General features: G+C 48.4%; 2 protein-coding genes across 5 annotated transcripts in view; one reads left to right on the plus strand and one right to left on the minus strand.

Moving 5' to 3' along the window:
- The window catches only part of CAND2 (cullin associated and neddylation dissociated 2 (putative)), a 29,035-nt gene extending 18,977 nt beyond the window's left edge, over positions 1-10,058 (plus strand). For 2 of the 4 annotated variants that reach the window (XM_079933877.1, XM_079933879.1), the window contains 5 exons: positions 1,484-1,579; positions 4,515-4,684; positions 6,010-6,174; positions 7,226-7,393; positions 8,486-10,058. In XM_079933877.1, the coding sequence (XP_079790003.1) occupies positions 1,484-1,579; positions 4,515-4,684; positions 6,010-6,174; positions 7,226-7,393; positions 8,486-8,713 (827 nt within the window). In that variant the 3' untranslated portion in view covers positions 8,714-10,058. The remainder of the gene's footprint in view (positions 1-1,483; positions 1,580-4,514; positions 4,685-6,009; positions 6,175-7,225; positions 7,394-8,485) is intronic. The other 2 variants (XM_079933878.1, XM_079933880.1) reach the window with 1 other exon arrangement.
- Positions 10,059-10,196: 138 nt separating this feature from the next.
- Positions 10,197-14,959, minus strand: RPL32 (ribosomal protein L32). The gene is made up of 4 exons (XM_079933899.1): positions 14,863-14,959; positions 13,458-13,558; positions 12,666-12,847; positions 10,197-10,369 (listed from the first exon to the last, which is right to left on the minus strand). The coding sequence occupies exons 2-4, from the start codon at positions 13,551-13,553 to the stop codon at positions 10,240-10,242; spliced, it is 408 nt and encodes a 135-aa protein (XP_079790025.1). The 5' UTR covers positions 13,554-13,558; positions 14,863-14,959; the 3' UTR covers positions 10,197-10,239.
- Between the last annotated feature and the right edge of the window lie 870 nt (positions 14,960-15,829).

Raw genomic sequence — 15,829 nt, forward strand, 5'->3', positions numbered from 1 at the left:
TGCTGGTGTACAAGCAGCAGCGCTGGGCCCTCACCGCCGTGTGGGCAGGACAGCCACGTTGAGGACCTCACCTGTTAACACTGCACAGGGCTCTTCACGAGGAACCTTGGGAGGCAAGAGTCTTGGGATGAGGGGCAGCCCTGCCTTTTCTAAGCCCAGATTTGTTTAGACCTCGTGCCCGCTGTTGAACCAGCTAACCAGTCATATTTCCTATTTACTGCTGGCTGCTGGGATGCTTAGAGCCGAATCAGCGGCCTGCTTCTAGCAAGTTCATAGGACTTTCTAGTTGCCTCTCGCTGCATGCCCCTCACTCTGGTTTCCATCTCACTTTGTCCTTGGCCTCATTTTTCTTAATTCAGTTAATCCTCTTCTATGTGTATTACCTTTATCAGCCACCCTGAATCTTCTTAGGAGCCAGTCAGGATGGAAAGAGAAAGAGGAAAAAACTACAAGTCTGAAGTCAGTAACTCACTCACTCATACCCTAGCATCAAATTGTAAACTTTCTGCTGAGTCTCGAACTGCAGTCTTGGATGGAAACAGCCTTAACCCATTCAGTGCTGTGTGCCGGAGGGGTGGAAGCTGCCGATTAATCTCCTTCACCCTGATGGGAAGTGTACTCCCTTCCTTCTCTGCAGCTTCTCTACTCAGAAAGCAGGCAGAAAAGCAAAATTAAGTGAGTTCAGCCTGCTTGAAGCATAACTGCTCCCTCCTTGGAGAAGCCCACAGAGAGGGCTCAGAAGCAGCTGGTGAATTCTGGACCTGCTGGGTGACCTTAGACGTGAATTTAACCATTCCAGTCTCTCCTCCTGTAAAATGGAGATTAAGAAGAATTTTTATTAATTATTGTTACTAATATCATATGATTTTTTTTGTGTGTGTGTGTGGTACGCGGGCCTCTCACTGTTGTGGCCTCTCCCGTTGCGGAGCACAGGCTCCGGACACGCAGGCTCAGCGGCCATGGCTCACGGGCCCAGCCGCTCCGCGGCATGTGGGATCTTCCCGGACCAGGGCACGAACCCGTGTCCCCTGCATCGGCAGGCGGACTCTCAACCACTGCGCCACCAGGGAAGCCCTATATGATTTTTTATTATTATCAACCAGTGACTAGGATTAATTAATCCTGAGGATTAATTGAGATAATGTGTCTGAAAAATAGGACGCAGCCCCAAGGCCTGGGCAGAGAGGTCTTTCTTGGGCTGGAGCCCTGTCCTGGGTTCTCGTCGTCCGTTCCTGTCCTTGGCGTGGCTGCCTGAGAGCTGGCAGTTTTACGCTCTCAGCCGAAGTAGGAAGAATTCAGGGGAGATTCTGGGCTGCCAAGGAAAGTGGTAGCATCAGCTTCCCCAGAGATGTGCGGGGCGTTTCGTGTGGGGAGGAGACGTGGTTCTGTCTCCCACGGAGGCAAGGGGAGCCTCAGCGCCCTCCGGCCTGCGGGTGTCCGGGACCCGCCGCGCCCGCCCCAAGTGCCCCCTCCCGTCCTGCAGGTCAGCCACACACCCGCTGCACTGTCATCACAGCCCTCAAGTTCCTCATCTCGGACCAGCCGCACCCCATCGACCCCATCCTGAAGACCTTCGTTGGTGAGTGCCCCCGCCCCTCTGCCCCCTTTGGTCACCTCCACCCTGTTCTTGGGCTTGAGCTGATTTTTCTTTTTTTTTTTTTTTGATTTTTATTGGAGTATAATTGATTTACAATGCTGTGTTAGTTTCAGGTGCACAGCAAAGTGAATCAGTTATTCCTATATCTCTACCCACTCTTTTTTTAAAGATTCTTTCCCATATAGGCCATTACAGAGTATTGAGTAGAGTTCCCTGTGCTCTACAGCAGGTTCTTATTAGTTATCTATTTTATATATAGGAGTAGGTATACGTCCATCCCAATCTCCCAATTTATCCCTCCCCACCAGCCCCTTGGTAACCATACGTTTGCTTTTGATATTTGTAAGTCTGTTCTTGTTTTGTAGATAAGTTCATTTGTATTGTTTTGTTTTTTATAAATTTATTTATTTATTTTTGGCTGCATCGGGTCTTGGTTGTTGTGCGCAGGCTTTCCCTAGTTGCGGGTAGCGGGGGCTACTCTTCTTTGCGGTGCACGGGCTTCTAGTTGTGATGGCTTCTCTTGTTGCAGAGCACGGGGTCTAGGTGTGTGGGCTTCAGTGGTTGTGGCACGTGGACTCAGTAGTTGTGGCTCGCGGGCTCTAGAGGACAGGCTCGGTAGTTGGGGCGCGTGGGCTTCGTTGCTCCGCGGCACGTGGGATCTTCCTGGACCAGGGCTGGAACCCATGTCCCTTGCATTGGCAGGCGGATTCTTAACCACCGTGCCACCAGGGAAGCCCTTGTATTGTTTTTTAAAATTAGATTCCATGTATGAGCGATATCATATAATATTTGTCTTTCTGTGTCTGATTTACTTCACTCAGTATGACAATCTCTGGGTCCATCCATATTGCTGCAAATGGCATTATTTTGTTCTTTTTTGTGGCTGAGTAGTATTCCATTGTATATATGTACCACATCTTCTTTATGCACTCCTATGTCTGTGCACATTTAGGTTGCTTCCATGTCCTGGCTGTTGTAAATAGTGCTGCAGTGAACATTGGGATGCATGTATATTTACAAATTATGGTTTTCTCTGGGTATATGCCCAGTAGCAGGATTGCTGAATCATATGGTAGTTCTGTTTTTAGCTTTTTAAGGAACCTCCATACTGTTTTCCATAGTGGCTGCACCAATGTACATTCCCACCAACAGTGTGGGAGGGTTCCCTTTTCTCCACACCTGTCCCAGCATTTATTGTTTGTAGATTTTTTGATGATGGCCATTCTGACCGGTGTGGCGTGATACCTCATTGTAGTTTTTGTTGTTTTTTTTTTTTTTTTGCTGTACGCGGGCCTCTCACCGCTTCTCCCATTGCGGAGCACAGGCTCCAGACACGCAGGCTCAGCGGCCATGGCTCACGGGCCCAGCCGCTCCGCGGCATGTGGGGTCCTCCTGGACTGGGGCACGAACCCGTGTCCCCTGCATCGGCAGGCGGACTCTCAACCACTGTGCCACCAGGGAAGCCCCATGAATAAGTATTTTTAAGCCTATTGAAATATTTTCTTCCTCATCAAATTTTTGCCCACTACATTTTGCATCCATTGTGGTTTCTTGCCTGAATAAATGATTACTGACAGTTGCTAAATGACAACTTTCTAATTCCAGCATTCCTCCCATATTTATTAGTTTGCATTTTGTTCTCAGAAATAACTTTTCCTTTTCCCTCATTTATTTATTCATTGATTTGTTCATATCATTATAGACTCAGGGATTTGTATTTCACTCAATGGGTTATAATCTATTACTGTCTTTAATTTATTTTGATTCCCAAGATTGTCTCACATTTAGCCAGTGGGAGCCCTTCAAGCTGCTGCTTATGTTCTGTTGATATGTTTCCATCATTCTTTGAGCATCTCCTTACCTTTTGGCATGATAAGGTGCTCCCGACCCATCTTGAACCTTTCCTGCCCCAGCCCTGGAATCAACCATTTCTCCAAGGAGCCTGATTCCTTTTAGTGGAGAATAGTATTCAGAATCCAAGATCTGAGCACTAGGTGTGCTCATTGCTACTGGGGTGCCATTACTTCGAGGCCCTCTCAGCAGACAGAATCAGGAAATCTAAGTATGTATGACTTTACGTACATAGACACACATATATATTCCAGTCCAACACCACAGGGTTCATGCTAGCCTTTTCCCTTTCCATATACCCTTCTGTTACAGGAGAAACCCAGCTCCTGAGATATGTATTCACTTAATCCTGGAATACACAGAAGGTAGTCATGAGAATTGCTAACCCTTATCTGTGAAAAATCAGTATTCGTTTATAATTTTGTCTTTAGCCTGAGGGCGTCTTGTCACAATGCTTTGGAAGTTACTTAGGTGAGTTGTTTTCTCCTTCATAACCTGGGTGGTTATATTAATCATTTGAAATTCAGTTGGTTTTTTTTTTAGGGATCCCTCCCATTCTTGATTTTATTTATTTATTGAATATATAAAACATTAACATAGTTATTAAAAAGTCTAACCTATAAGAAAAGAAATGCTGTGTGATTTTGTGTAAGTCTCTTCACCTCTCTTATCTTCAGCATTCTCATCTGAAATAAAATCAAGTTAACATTTATAGAGTCCTCACTTGGTGCTCTGCTGTGTGCTTTGTAGACATCACCACATTTTTAATCCTAAAACCAGTCCTACAGTGTAGGTACTGCTGTTACACTCATTTTACAGTTGAGGACATTGAGGCAGGTGCCACAGTTAGGACGTGGTCAAGCCTGGATCTGAACCCAGGCCAGACTCAAGTCTACATTCTTATCTGGACTTTGAAGGTTTGTTGTGCAGAGTAGATGCTCAGAACACATTTGTCCCAGTCCAGCCAGGTCTGCACGGCTCCCGTTAACCAGATAAGCACGGTGGGGTGGGGGTGGTTTGTGTTTGGCTGTGCTGCCCCCCACACCACCTCTGGTCTTTCCGCCAGGAGAGTTCATGGAGAGCCTGCAGGACCCAGACCTGAATGTGCGCCGGGCCACCCTGGCTTTCTTCAACTCCGCCGTGCACAACAAGCCCTCACTGGTCCGCGACCTGCTGGACGACATCCTGCCCCTCCTCTACCAGGAGACGAAGATCCGCCGGGACCTCATCCGAGAGGTGAAGCCGTGGGAGGACAGAGCCGGGAGCCCTTGGGTCTGACTCCTGCGGCTGGGGCCAGGGTTAGGGTCAAGCTCATCAGAGCAGGTCCGGCCCACAGGGTCAGGTTTGCCCCTCCACTTCCCTGCTGTGTGACCCTGGCCGGGGCAACGCGATCCTCTCTAAACCTCAGTTTCTCCTCACGGGCAAAGGGAGGGAAATAACCATGTCCACATTATAGGGTTGTTGAGAAGATTTTTAATGAGTTAAATCCTACAAGTGCTCAGAACTGCTCCTGGCACGCAGTCGGTGCTCAGTAAACGTCAGCAACTCTTGGTTGTTTTTTTTTGTTTGTTTTTGTTTTTTTGCGGTACACGGGCCTCTCACTGTTGTGGCCTCTCCCGTTGCGGAGCATAGGCTCTGGACGCGCAGGCTCAGCGGCCATGGCTCACAGGCCCAGCCGCTCCGCGGCATGTGGGATCTTCCCGGACCAGGGCACGAACCTGCGTCCCCTGCATCGGCAGGAGGACTCGCAACCACTGCGCCACCAGGGAAGCCCCAGCGACTCTTGTTATCACTCAACATTCAGCAGGTGTTCATGGAGCACCAGCCCTGCGTCCAGGCACCAGGGAGCTCATGGCCTCCTGAAGGAGAGGGAGGGATACCCTCTCTGCTAATTATTTAAGTTACTTAGAGCACTTGGTGAAGTTAGGATTTAAGAGGCAGAGATTAAAAGTGATTGAACAGCCAAGTCATTGCACGATATAATGAGAAGGGCTGAACCACCTGGCATTGCTGAGGAGGGTGTGACTCTGTTTAGAGGGGTTAGGAAAGTTTTCCAAAAGGAGGGGACATTTGAGCTGGGCTTTGAGGGGTAAGAAGGAGTTACCATTAAGAGCAGAGCCTTCTGGTTATAACTTCAGAGAGACCTGGGGTTTTAATTCTGGTTGAGCTATTTACTAGCTTGGGCTAGTGTCCTTGGGCAAGTTAGTTAACCTTTCTGAGCTTTAGTTTCCTCATATATTAAATGGAGTTAATAGTAACACTCTCTTCCTGGGACTGTTGAATGAGTAAAATGTCATCTGTCAAGCACTCAGCACAGTGCCTGGCACATCATAACTGCTCAGTAGATTCTAATCATTGTAATTATAATTATTGTTACTATTATTATCAAAAGGCATCATGGGCTGAGCAAAGGCATGGAGACTTAAGGGTCTAAGGCATGATTTGGGGATGGGACGCAGTACTGAACAGCAGAGGGGGAGGGGTGCAGCAGGAACCTGGGAAGGTGTCCTTATGCCCTGGGGTCACAGCCCCCAGCCCGCTGTCATCCCTCCCTCCTGCAGGTGGAGATGGGGCCCTTTAAGCACACGGTGGACGATGGGCTGGATGTGCGGAAGGCAGCCTTCGAGTGCATGTACTCGCTGCTCGAGAGCTGCCTGGGCCAGCTGGACATCTGCGAGTTCCTGAACCACGTGGAGGACGGCCTGAAGGACCACTACGACATCCGGGTAGGACGAGCCCCCTGCCGGACCCAGGCCCACTCCGCAGCGGGAGGACAGCCAGGCGCCACAGGGCCCACTTCTTGTTTGTCCCCCACCCCTGCCCCAGGCACCCCCGTGAAAACAGCTCCTTTGTTCTTTAACAATAAGAAAAAGAACCCACGTCTCACACCTTTGGTGGGAGTCTACACTGGGCAAGCTCTTGGGAGGATGGTTTGACCAGAACTAGAAAAATGTAGAATTTAGAAACATTTTATTTTTTTGGGGGGGGAATTTTTTTTAACATCTTTATTGGCGTATAATTTCTTTACAATGGTGTGTTAGTTTCTGCTTTATAACAAAATGAATCAGCTATACAAATACATATATCCCCATACCTTAGAAACATTTTAAAATTTAGAATTCTTAGACACTCCATGAACTGACTTCATGGAACTGACTCAAAAATACAAATACATTCAGAGTTTTATGTGAGAGATGGTTCTCCACAGCTTTCTGGGAGTTGGGAAAGGCTGGCAGCTACCAAAATGTCCACTCATGGGGAGCTGGCTCAGTAAGCCGGGTACCTCCAGCCATGGATGGGATCCTGGCAGCATTACAAGGACGGAGAGGGATCTCTGTGCTGGCATGGAAGGTGGCCAAGACTCACTGTTAGGTGATAAGTGAGTTGTAGAAGTTTGGGCCATTTTTTTATTACCTGTGAGGGAGACAGGTTTTACTTTCTATCCTTGTAGCTTTTTAAAATACATACAATGAACATGAATCATTTTTGTAACAAAAAACCAGTGTAAAATAATCAAAAGGAATTAGGCTTGTCTTAAAGGGTTTAGACAATCTAAAAGTGAATAGGAAAGTGAGTAGTAATCGCCAAAAAGTTCCACTCCACCTAGAGAGAACCACTGTTGTAAATCTCAGTCTTTCCCGGGAAAATGCACAGAAACATTCCTTAATTTCGTCAACCAATATCTGGTGAGTGCCAGTACACACAGGTCAGTGTGGCAGGCAGGCAGCCTGGCTGCTAGAGCTTGGGCTTGAGCTCCAGACCTCTGCTTTTCCCCAGGGCCTGCTCCTTTCTGTCCTGGGCCATTTCACCAAGAACTGTCTCCTTCCTCCTGGGCAGATGCTGACCTTCATCATGCTCGCCCGACTAGCTACCCTGTGTCCTGTGCCTGTCCTGCAGAGGGTGGACCGGCTCATCGAGCCCCTCAGGGCCACCTGTACCGCTAAGGTAAGCCCCCTGCCAAGCCCTGGGTGCACCGGCCGGGTTCTCTGCAGATCGTTCATGGTTACTGTTTACTGAGAATCTCCTGCAGTACAGGTGGTGTATGAAGTGCTTTATTTGATCATTATCATTGCCCTACAGAGTACTTATTCTTAGCATTATACACGCAGGGAAACAAAGGTTCAGAGAGGTTAAGTTATTGACTGAGGCGACACAGTTAGTAAATTGCAGAGCTGGGATTCAAACCTAGCTCTTTCTTTCACTCATTAAACACTTCCTGAGGGTTGGGCCTTGTGCAAGGTACTAGGGATGCAACATTGAACATGATGGACTCCCTCCTCTCACATCCTAATTGGGAAACTGAGTCAGACCCTTAGAAAGATAGAATCACTGACTGATTCATTGATTGGTATAGGGCAGTTAGCCTGGAGTGCCTCAAGGTCCGGGGAGGATCTGGGGCAGAAGGCTCACGGAAAGCTGTCACGTGGAGAACAGAGCCTATCACACCTAGTAAATGCCTGCTGAATGCAAAACTAATTTGGGTTTTGGAAGAGTAGGAATTAACCAAGAAGAAAGCAGAGTATTTTAGATTGGAGCTTAAAGAGGGGTCACAGCTCTTAGGGGGCAGAGCCGTTTGAACCCAGGACCGTCCAGCCCCAATGCCAAACTTTTCACCTCTACCTGAGCCTCTTCGGGGAAGGGCCCGAGTGTTGTCTGGGCTGAGTGTCCTGAGAGCAGAGCAGAAGGGATCTGGACTTTATTCCAGAAGCAGTGGGGAAATTCCTGAGATTCTGTGAATAAGCGGGAGAGGGAGGGGATAAAGCAGTGGAACGCAGGCGAGGCAGCTTTGGAAGTCTACTCCCCAGCCTGTCTGCACAATGGGTGGCAGAGGCAAGGACTTGACTGGGGGTAAGAGGCCAGCTAGAAGGCTGTCACAGCAACCCATTCTTGAAGTCCAATGGTGCCCAGAGCCTGCTTTAAGCGCAGTAAATAAAGGTAGGAGATGGCGCATGAGCTGGGGAGGATGACAGGTGACCAGGGAAATGCAAGGCCGTGTTCAATAAAGGATGGCTCATTGTTCATTGCTCCCCACCTTAGGTCAAAGCTGGTTCTGTGAAACAGGAGTTTGAGAAGCAAGATGAACTGAAGCGCTCCGCGATGAGGGCAGTGGCCGCCCTGCTGACCATCCCAGAAGTGGGGAAGAGCCCCATCATGGCTGACTTCTCGTCCCAAATTCGATCCAACCCCGAGCTGGCCACCCTCTTTGAAAGCATCCAGAAGGATTCTGCTTCAGCCCCCAGCACAGACTCCATGGAGCTCAGCTAGTGCCCCACCCCACCCCCTGGGGACCCTAACTCACAAGGAGGCCCACTGAAGCCAGAGTCTCACCCTCCCAGCACCACAGGCCTCTAACTTTTGCCCCTTATCCGTCTCACTGGGGCCCTCCCTCTCCTGGTTGGGCACCTTCTCCAGGGACCCCAGTCAGAGCTGCAAGGCTGCCAACAGTTGGGCCCTTTTAACTCAGGACAGTTATTCAAAGCGGGTGTGGTAGTTCTTCCAAAGCTTCCACGGAAGATGGATGTGACTTCACACAGGTCAGCCTGGCTCCTTCAAACTGGGGGTCCCAGCCTCAGCGAGTACTTAGTATTTAGAAATACTTGTGCTCACAGCTGCAAAAAGCTTAGGAGGCAGCCGGATGCCTTCCTCCCCGCTGTCCTAGATGCGCCATTCACACCGCTCCCACGTTTTCACCTGATCCGATGTGCCAAAAATTAGTGCTTTGGCTGGGCATCTTAAACTCAGGTACCTCTCGGAGCTATTCACACTCTAGAATCCAAAATGCTTTTCTTTCTCATTGGCAGTGATAAACCAGGAATGTGTATTATTTTTGCAGAGGCCGGTGAGTGGGGTAGGGAATTAGATGTAATGTTTTTTTCTAATCCCGAAACTCTTAGGTAGCAAACTGAGAGACAGGAAAGCACAAATGAAAAAGTACAAACCACCTTTCATGTCCCCCCATCGAGGTGTAACCAGGTGGTTTGTGAACATGTCCCTTCTAGTTTTTAGTATCAAGGACACAGAAACATTAAGCGACAGGCCAAAGAATTTTCTGCTATCCCAGGTTAATAAAGGACAGATCCTCAACTGTTACTGTTTTCTCCACACAATTCCTCTACTCTGTAGTCAAGACTATCAGAATGCTCCCCAATTTACTCAAACGTTTCAGACTGAGTTTTTTTTTTTTTTTTCCAGACTGAGTTTTGAACAGGAGCGAATCTGTAAGACATTTATCTACTGAACTAAGGGCCTTAAATCCAACCTTGTGCTATAGAGTGCCACGTGCCCTGTTCCTTGTGACCTGTGCTGCCACTTAATAATACCATGTCTTGGAAAAATGGCCTCTTAGCCTCAAAAAACAGCTGAATTCTAGGTACTGTTGACTAAGGTCTAGGACTGTAGTTGAAAAGGAAACTTGATTGTCCTCAATCTTCACAAGAACCACACAGGGTAATTCCTCACTTTATAAAGTGAGGCTAAAAATGACTACTTGCTCCAAGATGCAAGGTCCTTCACCAGGGGTCTCAGAACCTACCGTGGTCTGAGGGCCACATCTTCCTGAGCCCACCTGGAGCTGACCAAGGCTGCTCTGGGCACCTGAGGCCTGGGCCCCATGAAGGAAGGATCACGTATCCTTTACAAACGCCTTCCAAACAGAAGGTTGCATAGAGCACAAACAGGCAAAAGAGCAATCTCTGTGACAAGCTGTCAAACAAACTGAAGAGTAAAACCAAGGGGGAAATGCCAGATGGCCGTTTTACGGTTTTATTAAACAAAACGTGCACACGAGCTGTCTATTCATTTTCTTCGCTGCGCAGCCTGGCATTGGGATTGGTGACTCTGATGGCCAGCTGGGCTGCTCTCTCCACAATGGCTTTGCGGTTCTTGGAGGAGACGTTGTGCGCAATCTCAGCACAGTAAGACCTGGAAGAGAATCGGTACGTAAGGAGGCCATCCTGGAAAACACACTTATGTGTTCCACCGGGAAAGGCAATAGCCCTGGTCACTCTGCTTCCAGAGCTACAGCACTGAAGTGGGGGGCGCTGCTAACTCCCCTAATTCTACGGCACTAGCAACACGGCTCTGAAGTGTTCCCTGGTAATGATCCCTCTCGTTTAACCCTCCCAGCGGCCTTGTAATCCAGGTAGCACCTCCATTTTACAGACGAGGAAACCAAGGCCCACAAAGTGGAGGTGAATTCCCAAGTCACACACAGGCAGGATTGCTCAGCCCCAGACTCCAGGTTCAAAGGTTCTCCCTCAGTCCTTTGAACCAGCCTGCCCAGCTCAAGGCAGTCTCAGGGAGCTCGGACTTGCCCATGAAAAGCTTTACTTCTGCAAAGCAACCAACAGCAAAACCCAACAGCCTGATTAAGCCAAGGGCTCCCCAGCCCAGACCGTAAACATTTTACCAGTTTGCTGCAGACAAAATCTTGAAAAGTAACAATACCTAAACTCACCCAGTGAATGACAACACCTAACATTTCCTGAGCTGGTGCCAGGTACCGTTCTATTCATTCCTTCACAGCCACACCACACCCCAGTTTGACAACAGATTGGCCTAATAAGCACATTTCAGTAAGGAAGTGATTTATGAAGCCATCAACACTGAATTAAGAAGACACTCTACCCCAGGAGGAATTTCAGCAGAGAGAGGAGTAAGACTAGGGAGTGATTAAGGCAGTGGGCACAGTTCTTTTTAAGAACTCTGCAGGAAAACAGCTTCAAAGCAAGAGAAAAACCAATCCAGACAGAGAACTTCTTCTGTTTTATGTCCAATATCTTAAAACATTTCCCCAATCTTTATTTCCAAGGAGACGTAAGTTGCATCATACTTTTTTCATTTTTCAAAAACTCCCCAAGTCCTCATCCATGTGCATTTAATAATCACAATCACACTGCACATACTTCAAATACTTTCCCCTCTGCTTGGGCATTTTCCATACATGACAACCGTTTTTAACGTACACACAACATTCCAGCCGGCGCTTGTAACCCCACCATTCACCAATTACACATAGTGCAGTTACTGCTGCAATGATCAGCTTACAGTTTCCCTACTTTTCAATTATTTCAAGATAAGTGCCCAGAAATGGAACTTGTGAATTAAATTAGATCCAGAGTATTTCTGTGCCTCTTGATACAAACTGCCAAGCTGCTATTAAAAAGACTTATCTTATGGCAACCAACTACATCTGCACAGCAATCATCTTTGCTACACTAAAGATATGAAACTGCATCTTTCTGTCACAATTCTCTATCAACCTGCTTACTGCAGTTTGGGCATCCAACATTAATTCCTATGCTCATCCTTTCTAAAGAGTATCTGCAGCATTTCAATGCCTGGCTAGATTTCTGAAAGTGAGAATAATGGTCGTTTATTACTTGTGTCTACAATTACTACAGGTAAAAGATCTTTGTAAACATACGTACACACAGATGTTACTGGTCACTCTCTCCATGTCCTTTCTAACTCACCAAGAAAATGCAGGGTTTTTAGCTCCTGTTTAACAGGAAGGGAAGAAAACAAACTGTCCTCTGCTTAACCAAAAATTACCATTCCCCCCAATCCAGATTAAAATTGTGTCTAAATCACTACCCATGAGAAATCTTTTCTCATCCCACCGCCCCAGTCTGGCCCTAAGCAGACCAAAAGTCTCTTACACACAGAGCTCGCCAACTGTCTAAATTTCTCAAAACGCTAAAATAATGCTGTGAACCTCCATACCCTCTTGCACCCCTACAACTCTGTGTAAGCTGTCCTCTCTGCCTGCAGCCTTCCCCCCATTTCTCCACTTCAGATCACAGCCCAAAATGAGGCAGCAATTCCTCTACTCCTATAGCCTTCTGAAGATACCTGTGGCCACAGTGTAAAGTGTCCCTTAGATCTGAGGCTACATTTCATCCCCCCCCCCCCCCATCCCCGGCATAAGTAATGTTCTGAAAATGACTGCCAGAGGCTACGGCAGGAGCCGCGCTGTCAAGCTCAAGCAAAGCCACTTTTACTCTCTTCCGGTCCTGGTCTCTACACTTTTCAGGACAGCTCCCAACCCACATCTCTCCAGCAAAGCAAGCACTCTGCAGTCCCCAACAAGCATCACCCAAGCTCCTGAGGACACAGCACTCCTCCAGATGCGTTCCAGAAGGTCCAGAGTCCCTGCCCAAACTGCTCACACATGCAGGCTTCTGACACCTGAACCCAGATGTGGGACCCAGCTCACTTGTTGCACATCAGCAGCACTTCAAGCTCCTTGACGTTGTGGACCAGGAACTTCCGGAAGCCGCTGGGCAGCATGTGCTTTGTTTTCTTGTTGCTCCCGTAACCGATGTTGGGCATCAAGATCTGGCCCTTGAATCTCCTGCGCACCCTGTTGTCAATGCCTCTGGGTTTCCGCCAGTTCCGCTGAAAGAAAACACATGGTTAGTGTCTGTGAAGACGCCAACTCTTCCTTTCGGAGAAAAAAGGGACCAGATGAAAAGGAAACGTGCCGAACAGTAGTTGTCTTCAGGGAACAGGATTTCACTACATTTTTTCTGGTGGAAAAAAATAGGAGCTCCTGCATCTCACCGGCAGGAATACAGATCCAAACTCACACTCCTTCCAAGCAAAGGAAAAGCAGACTACATGCCCATGGGATGCGAGGAGACCATGTATAAAGTAAGGTGAAAAGCATGGCTTTTAACATCGCAATCAACACCTAAGTTTTCTCGTCTATGAAATAAGCGTAATCTATCTCTCATATTGTCATAAGGCCACCTGAAATATAACAAATATAAGCCTCTAGACACCTCAAAACAGGCAAGTGTCCCTTGCCATTTAAATTTCAATTTACACATCAAGAGACTGAGTGCCAATAAGGCAGAGACACCTGGGATTCTAGAGAACTCTACCACCAGCCACAGACCAGTTCACCTACCAAAGGTCATCTGAGTTGGGGATGTGAGAAACCCAACAGCCTGTTTAGGAACCCCTTTCTTCACCCCAACACACACTTCCGTCCTGGGCCACACACCTTAATTTTGACATATCGGTCTGACTGGTGCCGGATGAACTTCTTGGTCCTCTTTTTGACGATCTTGGGCTTCACGAGGGGTCTGAGGGCAGCCATGATGCCTTCAAGAAAGAGGCAAGAGACCATGTCAAAGATGAGTCTTGGAAGGAGGCTTTCCCACCCTGCCTGGGGCCTGTTGCAGAGTATCTTCCAATCACCAGCTACGGAGCAAACTGGGAATGGAATGGGTACCTCTGCCAGGCTTGCTTTCCCTCCCGACTCCGAAGCTGGCAGAATACTAGCCATTCTCCAGACGCGGTCCTGGGAGGTCAGGGGTCACCTTGCCCAGTCAAAGCCAAGAAAGAATGCCAACAGCTAACCGAAAACAAATTAACCACAAAGGGAAATTTTGCAAAGGGGCAGCAAATCCCATTCTACAAAGTGTCCCGGCCCTGAGATGGCCCAATTGCAGGCTTTGGGCAATCTTCACGAACCTGAATCTCAGTTTTCTCACCTTTTAAATGGAGATATTGCACACTGAACACCTGCAGTGCGCGGACCACAAGAGATGTGCAGTAAAGGGAAACCTGTAATTCCCCTAGGGTGCTGCTGCTCTATGACACCCTCAAAAGATACACAAAACCGTCATGTGCTTCTAAAATGCCTCCAAGCCTGGGAACGTTCTGTTCCACCTGACCATCATCCGAATACCAGCTTTAAAAAGTTACGTTCCTCAAGATGCCCTTTTCGGCTACCTTATCTTTTCTACCCCAGCACCCTTTTTGTTCTCTTCACGGCCACCAATTTCTTTGTTGAGCACACAGCAGTTACTTAATAAATCTGTCCAATAAATGAACTTCCCCCGACCCCCAATGATTTCCTCGAAGACCAGGATGTGGCTTCACGTTCCCAGAGATCCTGACCCGCTACCAGAATTTCGGTCAATTGAATGATTCGACTCGCAGCTCGATTTTTTTGTTTTTTTGGCAGTTCCGCCGCAGAGGCAACCCCAGAGCCAAAAACTGAAAAGGAGGGAGCGTGGAGCAGCGGACATAGAAGAATACACGTGGGTAGACATCGCTGAGCGAGGTGTCCCAGGGCCGTAAGGCCGGAACCCCCTCAGTCTTGCCACGGCCCCCAGGAGCCCCCTTAGTCTAGCCCCAACCGGCGCCCTGCGGCCCCAGGACTCCAACAAGCTGTCCGCAGCTCTGACCCCAGGCGGCCTCCGTAGGAGAGCAAGCGGCCCTGGGAAGCGAAGCTCCATCACCCTCCAGGCCGCTTCGCTCTGTGCCTGTACGTGGTCCAGCCAACCGACAAGAGCCATGCCCACCCAGACGAGTGCTCGGAAGGACGGGCCTCCTCGGCAGGGAGCGATGGGGCCAGATGGAAACCGCAGAGACGAGGATGGCCAACGATTAACACTCACCGAGTACGAGATGGCGGCCACCTCCGTAGGCACCGCCGAGGAAAAGAGGGGAAGGTAACGCGCGAGGCTGATGGGACTTCACCTTTGGGTCCTGGCAGGGAAAAGGAGAGCACTTTCGGCTTCTGGTCCTTCAAAGATACTATAGACACGCCAGAGAAATAATAGTGAAAAAATTCGAGGATAGTTGTGTTTTCCTAGATGTTAATATCTAGGAGTAGCGCTAAAAATTTTCATGCCTGCCGTTGGGACTACGTAAAAATTTGGAATTTTTTTTGAGCTCTTAAGACCTGGTGAGGAGGCATCCACTTCCGCCAGGAATTGAAGCCGCCCCTCCGGAGGATAATCCAGCTTTTAGAATACTGCCTCCCGCGTTTCTTCTTCCGAAGTGCGTCTCTTAGTGGCCAGGAGGGAACAAAACAGCGACATTTTAATAATTCTCTCACGTGAATTTATAGAGTAAACAGCAATGAGACTGTAACAGCTCTCGTTCAGTGGGCCTCGCACAGTTCCATGCGGTAGTTCTATTAGGTTTCCCATTTTACATATGTAGAGAGTGAAGTATGGAGATTTGACGCCAAAAAAAAAAAAAAAAATCCACACTTCTAACCATTAGGCAAGACTGCCTCATTTTTAATTGTTCTTTGTTTTATTTCAGCTTTTATTTTTATTTTTTTTTTTTGCGGTACGCGGGCCTCTCACCGTTGTGGCCTCTCCCGTTGGGGAGCACAGGCTCCGGACGCGCAGGCTCAGCGGCCATGGCTCACGGGCCCAGCCGCTCCACGGCACGTGGGATCCTCCCGGACCAAGGCACAAACCCGTGTCCCCTGCATCGGCAGGCGGACTCTCAACCACTGCGCCACCAGGGAAGCCCTAGCTTTTGTTTTGAAGGTTATTGTGAAAATCAAATTTCAAGAGAGGAAAAAAAAAAAAAAAAAAACGGAGCCCGAACACGATAGGGATGTCATGT

The sequence above is a fragment of the Stenella coeruleoalba genome (assembly GCF_951394435.1).
Source record: "Stenella coeruleoalba genome assembly, chromosome: 10".
NCBI classification, from domain to species: domain Eukaryota; kingdom Metazoa; phylum Chordata; class Mammalia; order Artiodactyla; family Delphinidae; genus Stenella; species Stenella coeruleoalba.

What these genes read in the sequence shown, in the direction of transcription:
- RPL32 (XM_079933899.1), bottom strand. Translation starts at nt 13,553, where the DNA reads ATGGCTGCCCTCAGACCCCTCGTGAAGCCCAAGATCGTCAAAAAGAGG. An exon ending in ACCGATATGTCAAAATTAAG is followed by an intron (nt 12,848 to 13,457) that starts GTGTGTGGCCCA and finishes GTTTTCTTTCAG; the next exon opens with CGGAACTGGCGGAAACCCAG. An exon ending in GTGCTGCTGATGTGCAACAA is followed by an intron (nt 10,370 to 12,665) that starts GTGAGCTGGGTC and finishes ATTCTCTTCCAG; the next exon opens with GTCTTACTGTGCTGAGATTG.